This window comes from Eulemur rufifrons, chromosome 7 (assembly GCF_041146395.1).
Source record: "Eulemur rufifrons isolate Redbay chromosome 7, OSU_ERuf_1, whole genome shotgun sequence".
NCBI lineage: Eukaryota > Metazoa > Chordata > Mammalia > Primates > Lemuridae > Eulemur > Eulemur rufifrons.
Genome location: NC_090989.1, coordinates 279,381,298 through 279,405,384, shown reverse-complemented (window position 1 = coordinate 279,405,384; position 24,087 = coordinate 279,381,298). Strand labels below are relative to the sequence as shown.

The 24,087-nt window shown below is 54.7% G+C and overlaps 2 protein-coding genes across 6 annotated transcripts; one reads left to right on the top strand and one right to left on the bottom strand.

The window, feature by feature from the left end:
* Positions 1-781: 781 nt before the first annotated feature.
* Positions 782-19,819, top strand: CIZ1 (CDKN1A interacting zinc finger protein 1). Of its 5 annotated transcripts, XM_069476837.1 has the most exons (18): positions 782-927; positions 1,561-1,708; positions 1,919-2,034; positions 3,934-4,005; positions 5,793-6,022; positions 9,105-9,198; positions 9,395-9,503; positions 10,011-10,705; positions 10,941-11,062; positions 11,709-11,906; positions 12,510-12,634; positions 16,243-16,330; positions 16,612-16,689; positions 16,803-16,916; positions 17,099-17,251; positions 18,768-18,837; positions 19,059-19,180; positions 19,514-19,819. In XM_069476837.1, exons 2-18 carry the CDS (start codon positions 1,566-1,568, stop codon positions 19,727-19,729), a joined length of 2,745 nt encoding a protein of 914 aa, XP_069332938.1. In that variant the 5' UTR covers positions 782-927; positions 1,561-1,565; the 3' UTR covers positions 19,730-19,819. The 5 variants fall into 5 exon arrangements, with proteins under 5 accessions (XP_069332938.1, XP_069332940.1, XP_069332941.1 ...); XM_069476839.1 differs by lacking the exon at positions 16,612-16,689 and having other exon boundaries at positions 9,120-9,198; XM_069476840.1 differs by lacking the exon at positions 16,612-16,689 and having other exon boundaries at positions 17,099-17,227.
* Positions 19,820-20,748: 929 nt separating this feature from the next.
* Positions 20,749-24,087, bottom strand: BBLN (bublin coiled coil protein). Its single transcript, XM_069474717.1, has 2 exons — positions 23,879-24,087; positions 20,749-21,270 (listed from the first exon to the last, which is right to left on the bottom strand). The coding sequence occupies exons 1-2, from the start codon at positions 23,955-23,957 to the stop codon at positions 21,098-21,100; spliced, it is 252 nt and encodes an 83-aa protein (XP_069330818.1). The 5' UTR covers positions 23,958-24,087; the 3' UTR covers positions 20,749-21,097.

Below are 24,087 nucleotides of genomic sequence, written 5' to 3'. Positions count from 1 at the left end.
TTGAGTTCCGGAGTTAGAGACCAGCCTGAGCAAGACTGAGACCCCGTCTCTACTAAAAAAAGTAGAAAGAAATTTGGGCAACTAAAAAAAAAAACAAAACTAGCCGGGCGTGGTGGCGCATGCCTATAGTCCCAGCTACTCGGGAGGCTGAGGCAGGAGGATCGCTTGAGCCCAGGAGTTTGAGGTTGCTGTGAGCTAGGTTGACGACACGGCACTCTAGCCCGGGTAACAGAGTAAGACTCTGTCTCAAAAAAAAAAAAAAAAAAAGAAAGAAAGAAAGAAAGAAAAAGAAAAAGTACTTTCAAGTGGGCCCTCCTCGCCCCCTTCTAGCGCAAGCTCCTGCCCGGCGGTGCGAGCTCGGCTGCCCCCTGGCCGATGTACAGGAGCCGGCTGCACGCCCCCTCCCACCGCAGCTGCGCGCGGGCCCCCAGGATCGCGGGCTGGGGGCCGCCGCGGGGAGGTCGGTTGGGGACAGGTCCTCCTGGAAGTACCCTGCGGTGTCCCTGCCGGACGACAGACTCCTCCGGGCTACAGACGGACCTCGGGCTCAGAGCTGCCCCTTCCCAATGAGGAGGACGCGGGGCGGAGGGTCTGCGCTGCCCAGGACCCCCTCGTACTCCCGAGCCGCGCCCGCAGCCGCCCGGGCGCCGGGTGAGCTGACTGTGCCTCAGCGGCGTGACCGGTGTGCGGCGCCGGCGGCTCCAGGACCTCCGGGCCCCCAGGGGGCGCTGCCCCGGCGCTGCCCTGGCCCGGCCCCGCCCACAGACCGGTCTTCCGAGCGACGGGCCCCGGTGGAGCTGCGGAGAGCCCTGGAGCCTGCGAGCCGGAGCCACCCGGCCCGCGCGTGGCGAGGGCGGCGCGAGAGCTGAGGGGGCGCGGGGCGGAGGCTGCGCCGTGGCCGCGGCAGAAGCCGCGTGGGGGAGCGAGGTGCGGAACTGGGCCCGGGGCGGGGGATGGGGACGGCCGGATCAGTGCAGCTTGGATGGAGGCTGCGGGCGCTCCCGGGGTCACGGGATTCAGTGGTGGCGGTATCTGCGGGGGAGGGGCTGGCGGAGGGGGCGGAGGGCAGCTGTCCGGCAGGGTTCACGGACGAAACGGAAATGTTGGAGGCGGGTGTGGATGTTATTGTCACAACACAGGCACGAGGGGGGCGGTCTCAGTATCACAAAGGGGGTGTGAGTGGGAAGGTGCCGCATCAGGAAGTGATGGGCGCAGAGGGAGGCTGAGGGTGGAGGTGGCAGGTGTATTTGGCTTGGAAGGATGGAGCCGCCAAAGTTGGAGAGAGGGAGGGCGAGGCTGGGAGTTTGAAGGAGGGACTGTTGGCAGGATGTGGGGGAAATTGGCAGGAGGGTGGTGGAATCCTGCTTCTGGCAGGATTGGAGGTGGATTGGAAGGATGGGGGCGCAAATGTGGCACGCTCTTCTCAGGCCTGGAAGTGTGGCCGTGAGGCTTAGCAGGCAGTATTTGCAGGCGGTGGGTTGCAGCGAGTGGCCATGGGTGGGAGGGGAGCTCGACAGGCCTGTGGAGGGGACCCGGCCTTACTCCCCTTCCTGCCCCCAGCCGCCATGTTCAACCAGCAGCAGCAGCTCCAGCAGTTGCAGCAGCAGCAGCTCCAGCAGCAGCAATTGCAGCAGCAGCAGTTGCTGCAACTCCAGCAGCTGCTCCAGCAGCCCCCCTCACAGGCCCCGTTGACCTTGGCCGTCAACCGGTGAGTTCCCCACAGATCCATCTTGGAGTCCCCCATCCCAGTGCTTTCTCCTAGGGGCATCCCTGTTTGGGTCCTGGAGATTATCAATTGTACCCCCAAGGGGTCCTCTATCCTCTCTAGAGGGGGGCAGAGAATGGAGGTGAGAGGTCTCAGGGAAGAGGAGGGTCTGATATTCCCAGTAACCCTCTGACACCCCTTCCCAACACACAGGGGGCTCCCCCAGCAGCAGCCACAGCAGCAGCTTCTGAGCCTCCAGGGCACCAACTCGGCTTCCCTCTTCAACGGCTCTGTGCTGCAGAGAGCTTTGCTCTTGCAGCAGTTGCAAGGTATGGCTATGGGCCCCTTCTCTGTCTATTTTAGTGGTAGCTTCTCAGCAGGCCCATTGCATAAATCTCACTGAATCCACACAGTGACCCTGAGAGGCAGCTACTCTAAGCACTCTATTTACAGATGAGGACACTGAAGCTCCAGGAGGTAAAAGTTCTGAAGCTGCTGGGCTGAGTGCAGGGCTGTCCTATCGCGGAGGTGTGCCCTTGGCCATGGCGCTGGCTCTTCAGGCAATACTCAGCACACTTCACTCATTCAGATTAGATGCCATTTGACAGATGAGGAAGCTGAGAAGGGAAGGCATTTGCCCTGGGTCACACAGCATCAACAGTGGCTGAGCTGGACCAAAGCCTGGGCCTCCTGACCACCTGGATCCCTGTGCAGTTGTCTTTAGCCCTGTGCATTAAGCCTGTGGCCTTGCCTCAGTTTCCCCACATGGAGAGCAGTCTCAGCTCTTCCTTCCAAGATGCTGCTGATAACCCTAAAGGGAAGTATACCCACAATCCCATTTTAAAGAAGAAGAAACTGAGGCCCAGAGAGGGGACGTGTGCCCAAGGTCACGTAGTAAGTAGGTGTTGATTAGACGGTCATTACTCTTCAGCCCTACCAGGGCCACATGGGCGTGGATGGTCCTGAGTGGGAGAGAAAACCACACACAGGGACTCATAGCATATACATACATATCTTCCCCTTTTTCTTTCTCAAAATCACACTCTTCAAAATGACAAAGAATTTTTTTTTTTTAAAGGGATAGGAAAATGCAAACTGTCATCTGTAGACTCACTCACCTCCTCAAGAAAATCACCAGTCAGTATTTTGGTGTATTTCTTCCCATTTTTTCTAGCCACAGACTTGGGATTTGTATGTGATTACTATGATTGCTGTAAGTGAGAAGCTATATATTGTTTCTTTTTCATTGAATAGAATGGCATGATCATTTACCGTATGGTTTGACAGTCTCTGCCAAGATTACTTTTTTTTTTTGAGACAGAGTCTCGCTCTTTCTGTTGCCCGGGCTAGAGTGAGTGCCGTGGCGTCAGCCTAGCTCACAGCAACCTCAAACTCCTGGGCTTAAGCGATCCTACTGCCTCAGCCTCCCGAGTAGCTGGGACTACAGGCATGTGCCACTATGCCCAGCTAATTTTTTCTATATATATATTTTTGGTTGGCCAGATAATTTCTTTCTATTTTTAGTAGAGACGGGGTCTCACTCTTGCTCAGGCTGGTCTCGAACTCCTGACCTCGAGCGATCCACCTGCCTCGGCCTCCCAGAGTGCTAGGATTACAGGTGTGAGCCACCGCGCCCGGCCCAAGATTACTTTTTTTTTTTTTTTTTTTGTTGAGACAGAGTCTCACTTTGTTGCCCAGGCTAGAGTGAGTGCCGTGGCGTCAGCTTAGCTCACAGCAACCTCAGACTCCTCGGCTTAAGCGATCCTACTGCCTCAGCCTCCCGAGTAGCTGGGACTACAGGCATGCGCCACTATACCCGGCTAATTTTTTCTATATAGATTTTTTAGTTGTCCATATAATTTCTTTCTATTTTTAGTAGAGACGGGGTCTCGCTCTTGCTCAGGCTGGTCTCGAACTCCTGACCTCAAGCGATCCACCCGCCTCGGCCTCCCAGAGTGCTAGGATTACAGGCGTGAGCCACCGCGCCCGGCCTACTTTTAATAATTATTTAATATTCCACTGGAGGGGTGTGCCCTTGCTTATGTAAACTTTGTCAGTTGTTCAGCTGTTTCCTTTTTTTGCTTTCTTTTTCTTATTTTATTTGATTTTTTTTTCTACTTTAAATAACACTAGGATGAATATGATATTTGAGACTACGATCTGACTGAGTCAGGGGGGATGGATGTTTTACGGCTCTTGATAAGTATTGCCAAATTGCTTTCCTAAAGGACTGGACCAGTTTGCAATGCCACCAGCCACGTATGACAGTGCCGGTCTCACCATGCCCACAGCAACATTGGGTATTATATGCTTTTTTATATATATATAAATGTATATGTACATATAATTTACTAAATTGGTTGGCAAAAAAGTTATATCATTAATGTTTTAATTTACATTTCTTGGCATGCTAGTGCAGTTGAACATTTTACATTTGTCAGTTAAACATTTGTATTTCTTTTTGTGACTTGTCCATGTCCTGTGTCCATTTTCCTTTTAGGGTGTTTCATCTTTTGTCTTGCTTTTAAGAGCTGATTGGCTCTCTCTGCACATATGTGGATATGTATTTGTTTCAAGTTAATGTTAATTGAACATTTCCTATGTCCCAGGCACATTTGTATATCTCATTGAATCCTCATAACACATTGTGAGGCAAGCACTATTATTATCCCCATTTTGCAGATGAGGGAACTCAGGCTAAGAAGGGGAAACTGATTTGCTCAAGGTCACAGAGCTCATGCTATAGAGTCTGGATTTGAACCCAGCTCTCACAGCACAGCTCACCTATACCTTTAACCCCTGTGTTTCCTGTTTCAGCTTCACTGTCTTTCATGCCTCACACACTTTCCAAGCTCTGGGCCTTCCCTGAGGTGGGGAGCTGAGTCAGAGGAGGTGTAGCAGGAGGCAGATAAGGAAATTATGCAGCTGGTCCTAGGACAGGGAAGCTGGGGCCTGTGGGGACACACGGGGAGTCTGAGAAGGCTTCCTGAATGTAAGACACCTGAAGGGAGGTCTGAAGGACGGCTGGGAGTTAGTGGGGCAGAGCAGCCCAGGCAGAGGGAACAGCATGTGCAAAGGCCATGAGGCAGGATGTTTGAAGGACCGCACAGGGACATATGACTGGAATGGAGTGGGGACATGTGTGGGGAGAATGGCAAGAAAGAAGGCTGGGAAGGTGGGCGGGGCCAAACCTGGCACAGTGAGGAAGGGGCTTTGTTCCTGAGGAGCAGGGAGCTGTGGAGCAGTTTGGGCAGAGGAGGGAGTAGATCAGAACAGGGTTTTGGAAAGACCACTGTTTGCCGCCACCCTGTGAGAAGGTTGTGGCTGAAATTCAGGCAGGGGATGGAGTGCCTTTGGAAGGGTGCAGATGGGAGTGGGGATGGAGAGGAGGAGAGGCGTAGGAGAGTTGATAGGATTTGGGGGTGGCTAGGATGGGGGTAGGGTAAAGAGAAGGAGGAATCAGGAGCCCCCCAGAATCCTGGCTAGGGCTGGTGGATGTATGGCAGTGCCCCTCGTGGGGACCAGGGACAAGCTGTTCCTTCTACTTTGTGTCTCCTCTGTCATTGGTAGAAATAAAACCTACCCTGATGCTTGCTGGGCCAAGTGACTGGGGTAGTGTATGGATGTATGGAACCTGCTTGGCACAGCGCCTGGCTCATCATCGGCCTTTGATGAAGGGCGGCTTGTGGGGGGAGAGGTGTCTTATTGGGGTTCCCTGTCCAGGGACCAGCCATCTTGCTGGTTCTCCCAGCGGTGCTGTGCCAGGTGTCTCACATACCCTAAGGCAGGCCCTGAAGCATGGCTGCTGGGGGTGCTCAGCTGCTGACCGGGAGTTATCTGGGAGGGAAAAGGCAGCACCCCTCCACCCCCACCTGGAGCAGAAAAGCAGCCCTAAAGCCTCCCTGGCCACCACACCCACAGTGAGCCTCAGCTCCCATCTCCTCCCTCTCGCTGCCCTTGGGTGGGAAGGGTCCCTTTCAAAGTTATCCTTGATATTCCCATAATGCTCTGGGGGACTGAACCCTGACCCTGGTCTCTGCCACCTGACCACAGTGTGACCCCGCTTCTCCTCTCTTCTTGCCTGTAGGTAACTTCCGAGGCTACAACATGGCGACCCCGAGCCTGACAGCCCCCAGCCTTACACCCCCCCAGCTGGCCACTCCAAATTTGCAGCAGTTCTTTCCCCAGGCTACTCGCCATTCCCTCCTGGGCCCCCCTCCTGTTGGGGTCCCCATTAACCCATCTCAGCTCAACCTCTCAGGACGGGCCCCCCAGAAACAGGCCCGGACCCCCTCCTCCACTACTCCCAATCACAAGGTAAGTGGTGGCTGGGCTGAAGCAGGTGTGGATGGGAGTGGGAGAGGGGACACCTGGGCATCAGGCCCACCTCCGCCCACTCGGGATCATCCTGGGCCTTTGGGCAGGTCACACTTCCTCTTTGTGCCTTAGTTTCCTCATCTGTAAAATGGGGGGGTGGCTTGTCTAGCATTTCCCAAACTTCTTATATTCCTGTAACCCTGGCATGACTTTTGCCATGCCCAAACACCAGCAGTTCTGTTATTTACTTAATATTTCTCTTAAAATCAGGCTGCCCAGTAGAAATAAAATGTGAACCATGCATGTAATTTAAAATCTTCTAGTAAACACGTAAATAAAATAAAAACAAATGGGTGAAATGAACATTATTAATATATTTTATTTAACCCAATATATAAAAATATTATTGGCCAGGCATGCTACCTCATGTCTGTAATCTCAGCACTTTGGGAGGCCCGGGCAGAAAAATTGCTTGAGGCCAGAAGTTCGAGACCAGACTAGAAAGCATAGCAAGACCTTTTCTCTATAAAAATACAAGTAAAAAAATTAGCTGGGAGTGGTGGTGTACTCTTGTAGTCCTAGATACTACACTCCAACCTGGGTGACAGAGGGAGACCTTGTTTCTTTAAAGAAAAAAAAAGTTATAATTTCAATTTGTAATCAATATAAAAAATGAATGAGGTATTTTATATTATTTTTTTGAATTAAAATTTTTTTTTAATTTTCAATTTTTTTTTTTTTGTGAGACAGAGTCTCACTCTGTTGCCCGGGTTAGAGTGTCGTGGTGTCAACCTAGCTCACAGCAACCTCAAACTCCTGGGCTCAAGCAATCCTTCTGCCTCAGCCTCCTGAGTAGCTAGGACTACAGGCATGTGCCACCATGCCCGGCTAATTTTTTCTATATATTTTTAGTTGTCCAGCTAATTTCTGTCTATTTTTTTAGTAGAGACAGGGTCTTGCTCTTGCTCAGGCTGGTCTTGAACTCCCGAGCTCAAACAATCCACCCGCCTCGGCCTCCCAGAGTGCTAGGATTACAGGCGTGAGCCACCGCACCTGGCCTTTAATTTTTAATTTTAATTTTAATTTTTGAGACAGAATCTCACTCTGTCATGTGAAGTAGAGTGCTATGGCATCAGCCTAGCTCACTGCAACCTCAAACTCCTGGGCTCAAGTGATCCTCCTGCCTCAGCCTCCCGAGTAGCTGGGACTACAGGCACATGTCTCCACGCCTGCCTAATTTTTCTATTTTTTGTAGAGATGGGGTCTTGCTCAGACTAGACTCGAAATCTTGGCCTTAAGTAATTCTCTTGCCTCGGCCTCCCAGAGTGCTAGGATTACAGGCATGAGCCATTGCGCCAGTTGACATTCCTTATTTTTTTTAAAAAAACCTAAATCTTCAAAATCCTATGTGTATTCTTATACTTTCCTCTCAGTTCAGATTGGCTGTGTTTCAAGTGCTTGCATGTGACTACTGGCTACGGCGCTGACAGCAGGGCTTTAAATGAACTGGCTTCTTTTTAGTTACATTTATTTTAGAAGGAAACAGTTATATCACAACCTGAAATTTTAAAAACTATCTAAATGAATTGCCGTACATAGAAGTACAAGAACCGTAACTGGGGGTAGAACAATGTTATAAAATCCTAAGCTATACACTGTTGCAGTCTAAAGGTTCCTACCTGCTGCTTTCGGGCTCTCTAGGTGTCTGAGAGGTGTTAAACCTTTCCCTGACATAAGCAGAAAGTCTGCAGAGGGAAGCTCCTCCTCCCCAGACTGTTCTGTCCCTGAAGGTCCCTGCAGTTCCTCGCTCATGCCCTGCTCCTGAGTGCATTCTGGGGCAGGGGCAACGCACCCTTTCCTGGCTGCTTTGGGGCAGCCCACATCTGGAGGTGAGGCATGTCCCCCCAGAGCGGGGCCCAGCCTCCAACCTTCCAATTGGGCCTGTCATAACATGGTCATGTCTAGTGTCCAACCTGCCCTGCCTCTGTTTTACATATGGGAAAACTGAGGCTCAGAGATTGGGGTGGGCTGGGGGTTGCCTTGGGCTGCACAGCTGTCAAGGCAGACCCAGAGCCCAGGCCTCCTAACTCTCGGGCCAGTGCCTGTGCCATGCAGGGTGACAGCTGGGTAGTTTCTGAAGGGCACAGAGTCCTGATGTGCTGTACAGATTGCCATTCCCTGCTCGGGGCTGGTTCCTCGGGCTTAGTGGGAGGGAGGGAGGCTGCAGGCTCCTGGGGGCTTTGGGGGGCTTCCTGGGATGCAGGAAATGGCCAGAGCCATGTGTTCATTCAGCAGATGTCTGTAGGCCCCTGCAGGGCACTCAGTGGTGCAGGTGATGCACCTGGCCTGGCCCTCCTTGAGGTCTTGGGTGGGGGTGGGGTGGGGGTGAGCGATATTAATGAAAATAGTGCTCCAACCATTGATTTAAGACTGTGGAAAATGCCACAAAAAGGAAACGAAAAGCCTTCTGGGGACCTGTACTAGTCTGGAGTCATGAGGGCTTCCTGCAAGAAGTGCCTTTGAGGCTCTGGGTGAAGCCTGGGGGCAGGGAGCGGCCTGGGACCGGATCAGAGGGAAGGCCAGTGTGGATGAGTCGGGGTGGAAAGTGGGGGTGGCTGACGCTGGAGGGGCGGCGGGAGGCAGAGGCCAGGTTGTGCGGGGCAGGTGTGGGGTGTGGGGAAGGTGCTTTCCGGCTTGGGGTAAGGAGTACTCCAGGGCTCCAGGAAGCCAGGGGCAGGCTTTAGCCTGGAAGAGACAGGAGGCACGATCAGGTCTGTACTTGGAAGGGTCTTTCTGGCTGCCTTGTGGGGAGGGGAATGGGAAGTCAGGAGGCAGCACTGTGGGCCAGGAGAAGGCTTGTGTCCTCCAAACCTGGGCTTATTTAATATGCGGCTAAGGTGGGACCCTCTAGACATGATTCCTAGAGTTTTTATGATTATCTGCTTGGCAGCCCTGGGGCAGGGCCCGCCAGAGGTCCCTGAGCCCCTGCATCCTCTGGGGGACTGTTACAGCCACTCTTGGGCAAGGGGGTATTTACAGGGGTGGATGGCAGATGTCAAAAATGGTTTCTGAAAGGAAGCAGGATTCTTCTTCTCAGACCATGCCTGTGGAAGACCATTCAGACCCCCCCGAGGGGTCTGAGAAAGCTGCAGAGCCCCGAGCGAGCACACCAGAAGGTGAGGAGGAGGCTGCTGGCCCTCCAGAGGGATGTGGGTCGGGCAGGTGGGTGCAGGGTCCGCAGGTGATGTAGGCAGATGTGGGATGAGGGGTTCTTGGTTTGGGGTGGAGGTCGAGCCCGGGGCCCCGTCTCCTAGAGCTCAGACACGCTCTACATGGCATCTGTGTTCCCTCCCTCTCCTGCCTCCCCTCCAGACCAAGGTTCACCCCCCTGCCCAGATGACATCCCAAAGGAGAGACGCACTCCAGCACTCGGGCCTGAGCCTTGTGAGGTGTCTGAGCCTCCAGCCAAGAGGATGAAGAGGTAACTGATGCTGAAAACCTACCCCGGGCCTGGTGCCCTGTATTCTCATTCCTGCAAAGGCAGGGGTGGGGTGGCAGAGGTGGCACCCCTTCAGTGGAGCTGGAGCAAGGAAAGGGCCTTGGCTTCTGGCTTGGAGGAAGGTCAGACTTATTCCTGCACCTTTCCTGGGGAGGCTCCAGGCCAGACTCTGGCGTCTTCCTTAGGACTGAGCCCCCAGAGGCCAGGCTGGGTGGCCGGGTTGGAGGGGTGAAGATGTTCATCTGGGATCACAGAGGGTGGGTGGGGTGACAGGGCAAACTGGATACATGTTAGCAAGTTGTGGGAGGTGAGAACAGTCCTCCCCCATTTACTGAGGTAAAACTGAGGCCCAGAGAGCCAAAGGAGTTTGCCCAAATCCCCCAGCTCGTAAGTGGTAGAGTTAGCATTGGAAACTGAGTCTTAGCCTTTCTTGGAAGCCCCTGGGCCTCTTGGAAAACATGGCTTTGATTTTCTTTTGCTCCTTCCTAGCTCAGAGGAGCCTGCAGAGAAGGGTCCCCCAGGGCAGCTACAGGCGAAGGTCCAGCCACAGGCCCGGATGACAGTACCAAAGCAGACACAGACACCAGAGCTGCTGCCTGAGCCCCTGGAAGCCCGCGTGCTGCCACGGGTCCTGCAGATCCAGGCCCAGGTGCAACCACAGACTCAGCCACAGATGTTACCAGTGGACACCCAGGTGCAGCCAAAGCTGCAGAAGCAGGCACAAACACAGACCTCTCCAGACCACTTAGTGCCACAGCAGAAGCAGGTGCCGCCAGAGCTGCAGCAGGAGGCAGAGCCACAGAAGCAGGTGCAGCCACAGGTACAGCCACAGCCACATTCACAGCCCCCAAGGCAGGTGCAGCTGCAGCAGGAGGCAGAGCCACAGAAGCAGGTGCAGCCACAGCCACAGGCACGTGCACAGCCCCCTGTACAGGTGCCGCTGCAGCTGCAGAAGCAGGCCCAGACACAGACGTATCCACAGGTACATACACAAGCACAGCCAGTGGTCCAGCCACAGGAGCAGCCACCAGAGCATCCTTCAGCGCAGGCGCCAGTGCAGCCACCAGAGCAGGTCCATGAGCAGCCTCAGACCCAGCCGCAGGAGTCGGTGCCGGCACCAGAGCAAGCACCAGTTCATGGCATGGTGCCAGAGATGCCTCCTGATACGGTAGAAGCCAGAGGAGGTAAGTGAGCACGGGCTCCCAGCCAGTCTGGTGATGGGATGTCTCTGCCCGGGCCCCTCATTCCTCCCAGTGCAGCCTGTGGCTGAGGGCTGGGCCTGGAACCCAGGTCCAAGGCCACCCACACCAGAGGTTTCAAGGTCCTGGCTGTGGGCAGAGAAGGCAGCTCTTGGGTCTGGGTCCCTCTGGGGCCAGGGTGGGAGGTGCACTTAGGGAAACAGCTCATCTGTCATTTCAGGCTTGGAGAAGGCCTCGCCAGAGCCAGTGGGCACCCAGGCCTACGTGGGAGAGAGCCGGGAAGAGGCAGCCAGCGGCTTGGATGTGGGAGAATGTGCAAAAAGAGCAAGAGAGATGCTAGGGGTGGGTCGAGGTGCTGATGTGGCAGCGTGAGGGCCACAGGGCCCAGCAGTGGGGTGGCCCCGTGCTGCTCCAGGTCACCTCAGGGTCCCCAGTGTTTCCCCACCTGTGAAATGGTACAGCAGCCTGGGGTGCGTGGGCAGACTGGACTGGGTTTGATGGTGCCGGGTCTGGGTGGGACTCTCTTGCTCTTGTGTTGCCCTCCTATGCCTTGCTTCAAAGACCTGGGGGTACCTCAGGTGACAGGAGTCCTTTTCCGCCTGCCCATCTACACGCTAGAGCCCCCAGTCCCCTCACACGGGTAACAGTGCTCGGTGGAGGGTGCACGGCGTGCAAGCTGCTCTGTGGGGCTCCGGTCCCAGCTCAGCCTTAGAGCGAACGCACAGGCAAACCCATTCCCTGCTTGGGTCTCGGTTTCCCCATCTGTCACATGCGGGGGCAGGGTGGCCGTTAGAGTTAGGTGGACCTGGGTTCCCATCCTGACTGTAGCATGTTCTAGCTGTGTGAGCCGGGGCAGTCACCTGACAGCTCAGAGGCTCAGGTTCCCCGTCAGGAAGGTCTGATGAGGCAACGCTCACAGACATTTAGTGCAGGGCTGGCCCGCGTAAGCGCCCAGCTGGTGGAAACTCTGCTCCTGCTCCCGGTGCAGGTGTGGGGCGTCGGGGGCTCCCTGAAGGTCACCATCCTGCAGAGCAGTGACAGCCGGGCCTTTAGCACCGTACCCCTCACACCCGGGCCCCGCCCCAGCGACTCCAGCTCCACCACCCCTGTGGCCGCCAGCGCGCCCGCTAAGCAGGCCCTCCAGTTCTTCTGCTACATCTGCAAGGCCAACTGCACCAGCCAGCAGGTACTGCAAAGCCAGGCTGGGTGGGAGGGTGGGAGGGGAAGAGTTGGGGGTCTCCATGGGGTGCACAGCCGGCCCTTCCCCCAGCTGCCTCAGGGGCTGCACTGGGCACTCGAGCCCAGTTGTGCGTTTGCACCAAAAACATTTCCTGAACAGCCAAAGAGGCAGTCTTTTAGAATCAGGCAGACCTGTTTCAAATTGGCTCTGAACAGCTGTATGGGCCTCTGAGTCCCACCCCCGTGCCTCAATTTCCTCTTGCATCAGATAAAGAAACATTTGGAATCCACCTCATTGGGTGGTTCTGGGGACTCGGTGACGTGATATTGGAGTCGTGAGCCCAGGCCTGGCCTGAAGTGATCACAACAGTAATAGTAACAGCATCGCACTTGTATTATTACTGCTACTGCTGTGGTTACCTCTGTGCCCTGTGCCTTGCCTAAGCAGAGCGACGGAGGCCCAGAGGCGAGCCAGGCCGCTGTGTGCGGCTCTGTGCCTGCTCAGCCTGCGCAGGGGCGCTGTGAGAGAAATGCCTCCGGCGATGCGGCTGAGGCTGGAGTCTCCCTCCGCAGGCCCAGCCTTGCCCACCCTCGCTCCCTCCCACTGCAGGAATTCCAGGACCACATGTCGGGCGCTCAGCACCAGCAGCAGCTTGGGGAGATCCAGCACATGAGCCAGGCCTGCCTGTTGTCCCTGCTGCCCATACCCCGCGATGTCCTGGAGAGAGAGTCTGAGTGAGTGGGGGGTCGTGGAAGTTCTGTGCTGGGGGGTGGGCAGTCTCATGGACCAGGCTTGAAGCAGCCATCTACAAGGTCTGCCTTCAGGTTAAGCATTGCCCTTCCTGCCCAGGCCTTTTCATACCATTCACTGTGTGACCTTGAACCTCAGTCCCTCCCTCCTCCCGCTGTGAAATGGCCTGGTGAGGGGTATAGTGCAGGAATTCACAACAGCCTCTCATGGCTCTATCCAGGCAGGAACAGTGCGAGCACCGATGTGGGAGGGGGTAGGTTAGGCACAGACCCCTGTTCCCCTGGCATGTGTGCCGACCCCAGCCAAGGGGGCCCCATGGTGAGGATACTTCATCTTGTGGCTGGAGGGTAGGACTTCCTGGTGTTTCCCCCTCCCATTGTCATGGGGGCTTGGTTGATCAGAAACTTCAGCCCCCCTGAGTCTGGGACTAGCTCTTCGGGTGAGAAGGCTTTCTGGGAAGCTGGAGGAGCTTTCAGGACCCCGTGGGCAGTCACAGAGGCCTACAGGGTCTGGGAGGTGTCATCAGAGCAGCAGGACAGTGTTGCCTCTGGCCACCTGGGGGATGTGACCCCTGTCTTACAGGACAGCTGCCTCTTAGCTCCTGTTCTCCTAGTTTTTTTAAGAAGAATCCAGAAATCCAGATTTGTATGTGAAATCTACTGATTTCAAAATGTTAACAGCTACTTCAGAATTGAAACAAAACAAAACAAAAAAATTTCTATGGAGGACAAATCAGACAGTCCCTTGAGTCACTGGTCAGGGTTTACAGAGGTCGTGAGTTTACAGAGGTCACGGTTTGAAGCTCCCCAAGTGGAGATGAAGGGATGGGAAGGGCTTTTTCTCTCGGCTTGCTCCTTCTCTGCAGTGGAAGCTCGTGGCTCTGTTAGCTGGTTCTGACTTTGAGAAGAGCTTTCTTAAGTGGTTTTTTTTTTTTTTTTTTTTTTGAGACAGAGTCTCACTCTGTTGCCTGGGCTAGAGTGCTGTGGCGTCAGCCTAGCTCATAGCAACCTCAAACTCCTGGACTCAAGCAATCCTCCTGCCTCAGCCTCCTGAGTAGCTGGGACTACAGGCATGTGCCACCATGCCCGGCTAATTTTTTCTATATATATTTTTAGCTGTCCATATAATTTCTTTCTATTTTTAGTAGAGACGGGGTCTCGCTGTTGCTCAGGCTAGTCTCGAACTCCTGAGCTCAAACAATCTGCCCGCCTTGGCCTCCCAAAGTGCTGCTTAAGTGGTTTTATACTCAGGTGAAATAATCACAAACACAGGAAAAAGGTGACTCACAAAGATGTTCTTTGCAGTTAATATAATGATGAAAAAGTCTAATTGGAAATGATCTAAAATATCCAAAACGAGGGGATTGGTTGGATCAGTTAAGGCCTGTCCACTTGGTGGAACAGCCAATAAATAGGACACTTGCCGTGCATTTATAATAGTGCAGAAACATGATGCAGTGTCAGGGTAAATCAGGATTCAAAATTGCACGTGCAGAATGAGCTTGATTACATAAAAATAGATACTGTGACACACAAGAAACTAGCAGGACACAGAGCAGGCTGTTAACAAGCTTCAGGTGGGAGGATTCATCCAGCGTCTCCCGTCCAATGACTCCCCCGCCCTCCTCCCCCAAGCCTTGAAGAATGTGACAGCCTTTCCAATAGGCTGCCTGTCCCTCCGTCACCCAGCACAGCCGGAAACTCTGGGCGGATCCCGAGCCGGGCCCTGGGGATTCCAGGATGGGGTCCAGTGGGGCAGAGGGGGGATCAGGTCCTCCCAATCCATTGTGGGAAATGGTGTGGCAGCGGCACTTTGGATCCCCAAGGGGGCTTACTGGGACGGGGACAGCTCTAGGAATGGGGGGAGGGTCAAGAAAAGCCCGTGAAAGGCAGGGCATCTACACTGAAGGGTAAATAGGAGTTTTCAAGGCCACATATCCTCAGCTGTGTCACCATGATGGTGGCCTCCTGGACCTGCCAGTAGTAATCAGAGCCACGTATCTGTCAGTGCCCAGCTGCACTGCAGTGTTAACAACAATTTATAAAACAAAATAACCCTCACCTTGGTCCCCAGCATGTGGACATTGATATTGTCCTCTCGTATCAGATGGGGTCTTCTGCAGTTGTAAGTGAGAGAGACTCTAATTTCTGTAAGACACTAATTGGCTTGAGCAAAAAGGAGCAGTGTTTCTGGCACATGTCACTGGGAAAGTGAGGACTACAGCTGGATCCCGGGGACAGCATTGAGTGAGACAGCTTCTCTAAGAAATGCTGTCCCCTGGCCCTAGGTAGATAGGGCCGGCTCTAGCCCAGGTGATAGAGTGAGACCCTGTCTCAAAAAAAGAAAAAAAAAAGGATTTTGCTGAGGACAATAAGTGTCCCTAAACCCTTAAACCTAGAACCCCCACTATGTGGTTGATGTGCCTTTTTTGATTTTTAAAAAAGTTTTTCTTATTATGAAAACAGTTTGTTCATTGTATAACATTTTGAAAATACAAGAACACAGACACACAAGAAGATAAAAATTGCCCATAACCCTATTGCCCAGAGATAAAGACTATCACGTTTTGACCTAGCTTATCCCATGGTCCTTTCTGTGTTTATGCAATCTTTAAAAAAATAAAAATTAGAATCATTGTACCCGACATATGTGAATACTTCCCATGTCTCTGAACAGCCCTCCACAGCAGGGTTCTTACCAGGGCTTTGTGACATTTTGCAACATGTACAAGTTTTAATTTTATGTAATTTTTCCCTCTATGATTTCTGGCTTTGACGTTATATGTAGAAAGATCCTTTCCAACCCAGGATTATTAAATATGTATAAATAGTGGCCCTCCACTTTTTAAAGTAAATGGTTTTGATGGTTTTTTTTTCAAGTGATCCTCCTGCCTCAGCCTCTTGAGTAGCCAGGCACCATCACACCCAGCTAATTTTTTTTTTTTTTTAAGAGTCAGGATCTCACTATGTTGCCCAGGCTGGTCTTGAACTCCTGAGCTCAAGTGATCCTCCTGCCTCAGCCTCCCAAAGTGCTGGGATTATAGATGTGAGCCACCGCACCTGGTCTGGTTTTGATTTTTACATCTGACTCTCTAGTAGTCCAGCTAGAATTTATTTTGAAGTAGGCAGAAGGTGGGAGCCAAAGGCTTTCCTTTTCCAAGTGGACAGTAAATTGTCCTGACATGACTTATTGTATAATCTATACTTTTCAATACCAGTTTGTCAGAAGCTGAATTCTCATCTCATCAATATTTGAACCTGTTTAGAACTTTCTGTTCTTTCCCATTGCTATACTGTCAGGGTGTACATCACACTACACAGTTTTCACTATTGTAGCTTGTGTTTTTAATTTTAATGGCTGGCATCCCAAATGCTTCTAAATTTCATCCCCCCTGCCCCAAAGTTTCCTTGGTTATTCTTGCTCGACTGTTTATTCAGATGAACCTCAGAACCATTTTGTTAAGTTTCAAAAAAGATCCTGCTGGCATTGCAATTGGAATTGGATCACATTTATGGAGCAGTCTGGGAGGGCTGCTGTCTTTCCAAACAGAACATAGTGTCACATTGTACCTGTTTTGATTGTCATCATTCAGAGACCCTCCACCAAAGCGCTGGTGCCACACCTGCCAGGTCTACTACATGGGGGACCTGATCCAACACCGCAGGACACAGGACCACAAGGTAGGACGGCCAGCGTGCTGCCGAGGCACCTGCTGGGAAGGAGGGAGCCCCAAGTCGGGAGCAGGAAGTAAATGTTGGTCTTTGTCTCTGTATGACCGTAACTCACAGTGTGGTTTCTGGATACGTCAGTCATGTTTCTTCACTGGGCTTCGGGTTCCCCATCTGTCCCCTGCCATTCAGCCATGGAGCTCCTGGGGGTCCTTTGGGTGGCTGCCCTTTTTCCTGCCTTTGCTCTGTGTCTGTCCTGTCTCTCTGTTGCCATCTGCCATCCCATCTCACAGCCACCCACGCAGGGAAGAGATGTGTTTGTCTATGTTCTGGTGCAGGGGCAGAGCACAGATGGGCTTGTTACAGACACGGTGGAGCTGCAGAGGGAGGCGAGGTCTTGCCGGGCACTGCCTGGCTGCCAGTCAGGGGGCTTGCACCTGGGGATGCCACCTGGCACCCACTTGGCCTCTCCTCCTTTCCCCAGATCGCCAAACAATCCCTGCGACCCTTCTGCACCATTTGCAACCGCTACTTCAAGACTCCTCGAAAGTTCGTAGAGCACGTGAAGTCCCAGGGGCACAAGGACAAAGCCAAGGAGGTAACCCCAGCTCCCTCAGGGGACATGGGCCTAGAGAGGTAAAGAGGCTTGGCCAAGGCCACACAGCAAGCTGAGGTTTATCCCAGCTCAAACTCATAGCGGGTCTGGAGGGGTGAGGTGGGCAGGGCGTGGTGCCTTGACTGCCCAGGGCTGAGCTGAGCCCCTGTCCACTCCCTGGGCAGCTGAAGACTCTGGAGAAGGAGACAGCTGGCCAAGACGAGGACCACTTCATCACAGTGGATGCCGTGGGATGCTTTGAGGGTGATGAAGAAGAGGAGGATGACGATGATGATGGAGAAGAAGAGATCGAGGTTGAGGAGGAATTCTGCAAGCAGGTGCTGGGTGGTGGCCATGGGAAGCAGGCTGGGGGCTGGACTCTCAGCCCAGGAGGGCCCTCGCTCCACCTTCCAGGGGCCAGGCACCGTGCTGGTACCGTGGGCACTAATGCATGCCACAGTTTATTATTAACCTGAACTATCTTATATGTGACCATGTGCTTATGCATCATGATGACTATAGAATGGCAGTTAAAATGTGCAAGGGCCTCGAAGCCTGGCTGAAAGTGTGGCCTGTGTGGCAGAAGGGAAGGGGACCCTAGGCCCCGGGAACAGCAGCAGTAGAGGCACAGAGGTGGGAGACTGCAGTGGTGCTGCTCATGGTGGTGGTGGTATCAGCCAACATTTGTTTGAGCACTCACTGCATGCCAGGCGTGTGTGCCAAGCACTGTCCGGCAGAATCTCACCAGATGGGTGGCAGGACGTGAGGCTGCAGAGCCTGCGCTTTCGGCGCTGCAGCTGTGTGCCCTCCCACACGCGAGAAGCTGGAGTCGCTTGGACTCTGCAGTTTAACAGTGTTTCTGGAGCACCTGTTCTGTGCCAGGTTCTGGGGCTGCACAAGGGACACGTGAGGACCAAGGCCTGGCCCTTGGCCTCACAGAGGTCGCCCCAGATGCAGGATGTGGTGGTGAGGGGCCAGCTGGGGCTGCCCACGGGCTGTGGAAGGGCTGCAAGGGTGAGGCCCTGCTTCGGGACTCCATTGTGGCATGATGTTAGGCAAGCCACTTGGCCTCTCTGAGCCTCAGTTTCCTCTGCTCAGAAGTAACAGTCCCACCATAGGCTGTAAGGAAAGGCCAAAGCCCAGGGCTCAGTCCTAGGAAGGGCTCAGCACATGGGAGTGGTTGTCATTCTCAGAAGCCACATTTGTTTGCCTGGCAAGTGGTGGAGGGCACTGCTGGGCGTGGGCGGGCTGACATGGCCAGAGTCAGATGGCCTCATCCAGAAGGGGTCACATCCAGCAGGTGAGATGCAGGCTCCTTGACCACCTGAAACCCACCTCGGCAGCACCAAGGTCACTGCAGTATCAGATAGGAACTCAGGGAGCTGGCAGGGCACTCACGGTTAAGAGTGTGAACTCTGGCTTGGGGTCACCAGGGTTTGCTACCCAGCTGCTCCACAAACCAGCTATGTGACCCTGGGCAAGTGAGCCAATGTCCCTGGGCCTCAGTTTCTTCTTATGTAAAATAGGGCAGCCATAGAGGGTTGTTAGGAGGATTCAGTAAGATGATGACACACGATGTGTTGGGCATATCTGGCATGGAATATGGCCACTGTGGGAACAGGAGGGCTTCCTAGAGGAGGGGGCTGATTGAGCAGACCTAGAAAGAATGGATGGGGAAGGGCACTCTGGGGGACAGGATCAGCATATGCAAAGGCTCAGAGAGTGCCACCCACAGGCTCCTGGAAATCAAGGGGACGGTGTGTCCAAGAGCATGGGTGGGCTGCAGGCGCCGGCTGGCATCTGGGAGAGGTCTGGGGGAGGACAGATCTGAGGCCCACACTTGCACGTTTCCAGATGAGATCCAGAGATATATCCATAGAGGAGTGGAAGGGCTCAGAGACCTACAGCCCCAACACCGCGTATGGTAAGGCCCAGCCCTGAGCCCACCTGCAGGGGCTGCAGCCCTCAGACCCAGGCTCCAGGCGACCCCCAGATCCCAGCTGCAGCATTCTGGCCATGCAGCCTAGCCCCTGGTCCTTCCTCCTCTGCTCCCACTCGGAGGGTAGGGGAGCAAAGGGGCCCCTAGGGAGGGTGGGATACCTGACCGGGACCAGGGATGTGAGCACAGACCCAGCCATCCTGCAGGTGTGGACTTCCTGGTGCCCGTGATGGGCTATGTCTGCCGCATCTGCCACAAGTTCTACCACAGCAACTCAGGGGCACAGCTGTCCCACTGCAAGTCCTTGGCCCACTTTGAGAACCTGCAGGTGAGCTGGACGTCCTGCCCCATCCTCCCCTGCCCGGGGACTCAGACTCTGAGCTGACGGCCCCTCCCTCTTATACCTGGCCTTACCCCCAAGCACTCTGCCCCCACCAACAGGGAGGGAATCTGAGCTGGGATGGGGCTGGGCTTTCTGTTACTGTTCCGGGGAGCAGGTACTGAGGGGCAGGCTGTGAGCTCCAGAGCCCTGGCCCAGAGAGGCTGGGTGGTCACAGGATCACACCATTGACACTGTCTCAGCTGGAGCTGGGGAAGCAGCTGCTGGCAGTGCAACACATAGGGAAGAAGCCCTGAGCTCACCTGTACCCTTTGTGTCCAGAAATACAAGGCGGCCAAGAACCCCAGCCCCACCACCCGGCCCCTGAGCCGCCGGTGTGCTGTCAACGCCCGGAACGCCTTGACTGCACTGTTCACCTCTGGTGGCCGCCAGCCTGCCCAGCTGAGCACCCACGACACAGCCAAAGCCCCCAGCAAGGTGAAGGCCCGACCCTCCCAGCCCCCACCACCCCGGCGCTCAAGCCGCCTCAAAACCTGATAGAGGGAGTCCCCGGGCCAGATCTGCTAATGCTTTTTAGGAGTCTGCATGGAAACTTTTGACACAGTTCATGTTTTTACTCAAAATCCAATAAAAGAAGGTAGTTTGGCTGCGCAGTCCCCACCAGCACTGCTGTCTGGGTGGATGGGGAAGGGGGACTCCTCAGTCAGCTCTCGGGCTCTCTGCGCAGTGTGGCGGCAGAACTAGAGGCTGAAGATGGGCTCCCTGGGACCAGGGACTCTGGATCACAAGGCACTTCATCTCTCTGAGCCTCAGTTTCCCTCTTAATGTATCAGGGCTAGGAAAGTACCCTCAAGTAAGATCTTATTTAATCTTCTCAAGGCAGTCTTGAGGCAGTCTTGTTTTTAAATTACAGATGGAGAAACTGAGGCCTGGCAAGGTCAAGTGACACACTGAAGGCCATGCAGTGTAAGTGGCCAGGCCTTGAGCCTGGGCCTGAGCCCTGTGCTGGTCTGTCTCTCCAGCTGCACCCCGTGGAAATTGAGGTGCAGGAATGGGGTCCTCGCTGCTCAGACCCTCTGGCTCTGAGTTCTCGGTTCACTAGCACGGCCTGCCCCAGTCGGGACACCCTAAGATGAATCATCGACAAATGGGCCCAGGCTGAGTTGGCTCTTTAGCTCTGCTACTTCCTATTTAGACCATTAGGGACAGACAACAGGCCAGCCCTGCTACTGCCCAGCTGGGAGACAGGCCAGGAGCGCAAGGGTAAGGCCAAGGAAGGACAGTGCGCAGCATGTCCTGGTTAAAGGCTCCAGGACCCAGAGAGTCTGAGAGCATCACATAGGGTCACACAGCATGTCTGACAGTCTCAGCCAGGCTGCTGGGCAGGGGAGCAGCTGCTGGCCAGAAATGCACCAGGTAGGGAGGAGGCCCTGACCTCACCTGCACCTTCTGTGTCCAGAAATACAAGGCAGCCAAGAACCCCAGCCCCACCACCTGCTCCCTCAGCCGCTGGTGTGTGATCAGTGCCTGAGCACTGACTGCCCCGTTCACCTCCAGCAGCCACTGGGGTCCTCATCCTGGGATACAGAGGAGAGAGGCACAGTAGTGTGGGAGACCCATTTAATGTGGACGCTCAAGGCCTGGGCAGAGTGGGGAGTGCCCAGGAGTTGGGCAGGCAGGCAGGCAAGTGGGTGGGGGTGCAGGCCCACACCTGGCCTCAGGAGGGGATGTCAGGCGGTGGAGGCTGGCCCAGGCAGGCCAAGGGGAGTGCTGGAGGAGTGGCCCAGGCAGGCAGACCCACCAAAGGCCAGCCTTTGAGAAGGTATCTAAGCCAGGGGATGAGTGCCCAGGCCAGAACCTGGCCCAAGGAGGCAGGGTTGGGGCCTGGCTGGGGGCTCCCGGAGCCTAGGGGCTGGCATCGCTGGGGTCCTCCCCGAACTGCTGCTGGAACTCAAGGCGTGTCTGCCGGCTGGACTCCAGCAGCTCCTGGATGCGGGCGTGGAGGTGGTCATTCTTCTCCTCCAGGTGGTCCAGACAGGAGTTGATCTGGTCCAACATGGAGTTGATGGCAGCATATTCTGGGAGGAAGGGGGAAAGACAGAGCCAAGGTCCTGTGTCTCCTCGAGGCTCACAGAACACCCCTCCACTACCTCCCAGCCTGCCTCCAAAAGGGCTTTGGGCAAGTCCCTACTCCTTCCTGAGCGTCAGTGTCACCATCTGGAAAATGGGTAGATACCAAAAGAGGAATGGCTTTGAACAACACCACCTTAGTACCTAGGACACCATCCCTAGGGTTAGGGTGGTCACAGGGTGGTCAGCTAGTGTCCTACCAGGTGCCAAGTCTCTGCACTTCAGCAGCTGCCTAGAGGCCACATTCCTGAGTCAGACAATCAAAGCCTCTCTCCCCAGGCAGGCCCCATTCTCCAGTCCTGCTAGGGCTCCCTCTGCCCTCAGGGTAAAGCACCCAGCAGACTCTCCCAGGCCCTGCTCCCCTCTCTGGCCCCACCTCCCGTGCCTTTTCCTTTCCTTTCTCACACCTGCTTTTGCCTACCTCAGGCCCTTTGAACGTGCTGTTGCCTCTGCCTGGAATGCGACGGGTCCTTCTGTCTTCCTTTCCTCCTCTCCTAGATGAGTCCCACTCATCCTTCAAGTCTCAGTAAGGATGTCACCATGGGAGCCCTCCCAGTGCCCCAGACCCAATCATGCCTCTATCCTGATCCCCCAGCCCTCCCCTCAGGACTTTCTGCTGTGCTACTTCGTGTGCTGGTCTGTGTCCCCCACTGACTATAGAGCTCCCTGAGCGGTGAATGGTCGTGTTTGCTGCTGTCTCCCTGGTGCCCTCATTGTCACACAATAAGCATTTTTGAATGAATGAGTGCATGAAGCCTCTGACTTTCCAGCCTCTCTGCCATTACTCAACTGTCCCTGCTACCCAGAATGTCTCAACCACAACAACCCTTCAAGGACCAGCTCAAAATGCCTCCTCCAAGAAGTCTTCCCTGGTCTCCACTGGAAACCATCACTCCCTCCTCTACAGCCACTCCTGACCTACCTCTCTCAGCAACACAATGTCCCTTAGGACCCAAGGTCTGGGCCTGTGCCCACTGCGGGATCCAGTTCTGAGCCAGCCCATGACTCAGATACACCCAGCTGCCAGCTTGGGACCTATGGGGAAGTAGCTGGTGGAGGCTGGGCGAGGCCAGGGCCCAAGGAGTGTGTCTGGGACGTGGGTGCGAATGTGCCTGCGTGGACCCACTCACGGAGTCCAGAGTCCTGGGACATCTGCTGGATTTTAACGTCCAACCCCCTTGTGGTATAGCTGGGAAAACCGAGGCTGAAGAAGGAAGCAACCTGCCCGGGGCCCTCCAGCTTCCAGTCACGGAGCCAAAACTCCAATTCTGGGATCAGGGCACTTGAGTTCCAGTTCCAGCTCTGCTCAGTCCCAGTAATGTTGCACATTCCTGGAAAAGGGGGCTAAGAACTGGGTTGTTATGAGGGTTCAAATACATTAAGAGCTCAGACAGGGTCTGGCCATAGCAAGTACTTAATAGATGGTCACTATCAGTATTTCGTATTCTGTGTCACAAGACACAAGCTTGTGTCTGGGATACCCTCCTCCCCCACCCCGTTCTAAGTCCTATCTGCCAACAGCCACTCAATGTCACCTCCTGGGAGGCCCTTCCTGATGTTCCTACCGTGGCTACCAGCAGTGACTACGCAGTGGCCACTGTTCACCAGCATTGCCCAGTCCACACTTAGCAGCCCACAGCTACCCCCAGTGGGAGGTCTTCTACCTCTTTATTAAAAGCAGACTGTGGGTGGTGAAAATGTTCTAAAACTACTGTGGTGATGGATGCACAACTCTGTGAATGTATAAAAAGCTACTGAACTGTACAGTTTAAATGGGTAAACTGAATGTGAATTACAGCTCAATAAAGCTTTTACTCAAAAAGCATCCTCCATGCTTACCCCACATAGCCTGCCCTCTAAGTTAACACGCCAGTCTTTACTACACCAAAGAGAAAAATGGCAGCAACCACTTACTGAACGCTTGCGTGCTGGAACCTGCTAAGCATTTTCCATTTATGTTTTCATTTAATCCTGACACATCCCAATGCAGGAGACAGTAATCATTATTCCTATTTTATAGATGGGGAAACTGAGGCTGGGGAAGGTGAGAAGGGAGCTGAGGGTTCTCTCTCCACATTCTAGCCCTACACTCTTAAGCACGCAAGAGGCTGCTTGGTAAGCCGCTCACATTTCGCGAGGCCGCGAGGCCACGCAGAGCCAGGTGGCCGGGGATGCTGACTCAGCAGAGCGCGCGCCCACCGCCCACCGGGTCAGCCCCTCCCGCTAAGCCCGGCAGGCCACGCTCGGCCCCGCCCCGGCAGGAGCTGTGGTCCCCCAGGGGCTGGAAGAGGCTGGAGCAAATCCCAAACGGGTGAGTGTCCCTGAAGCTGCTTCAGTTTCCCCACCTGCAAAACAGGGCTGGCTCCCCACGGCTCGTCACTCACAGGTTTCCAGGGACCCGCTCGCAGGTGCTCGCCCTGCATCCGAGACAGCACCTGCGACTGGGGATCCCGGAGCCGGGCGGCTCGGCGAGGACTCTTCGGTCCCTTCCCAGCCCCCAAGCCGGTCGGCAACCCTGTTAAAGCAAAGGCCGCTTCAGCAGCCCCCTCAGGTCACCTGCTTCCCCGAAGCTGTCGTCCTCGTCTTCCGCTACCGCCTCCACCGGCATGGTCAGGTCCGCGTTGGGGCCCGACATTGCAGGCTCGGGCGCCGCAAGAGCCGCGCGACGATGGAAGCGGCGACAGTCGCGCCGAAGGCAGGCACCCGGCGGAAGGCGGAGGCGGCGGAGGGAACGCGGACCGGAAGGGTGGAACGCAGCCGCGGAT

Excerpts from the sequence above, each read along its gene's own strand:
- CIZ1 (XM_069476837.1), top strand. The coding sequence starts at position 1,566 with ATGTTCAACCAGCAGCAGCAGCTCCAGCAGTTGCAGCAGCAGCAGCTC. Across the intron at positions 16,917-17,098 it reads ACAAGGACAAAGCCAAGGAG|CTGAAGACTCTGGAGAAGGA; the intron begins GTAACCCCAGCT and ends CTCCCTGGGCAG. Across the intron at positions 19,181-19,513 it reads CCCACTTTGAGAACCTGCAG|AAATACAAGGCGGCCAAGAA; the intron begins GTGAGCTGGACG and ends CTTTGTGTCCAG.
- BBLN (XM_069474717.1), bottom strand. The coding sequence starts at position 23,957 with ATGTCGGGCCCCAACGCGGACCTGACCATGCCGGTGGAGGCGGTAGCG. Across the intron at positions 21,271-23,878 it reads CGACAGCTTCGGGGAAGCAG|AATATGCTGCCATCAACTCC; the intron begins GTGACCTGAGGG and ends CCTTCCTCCCAG.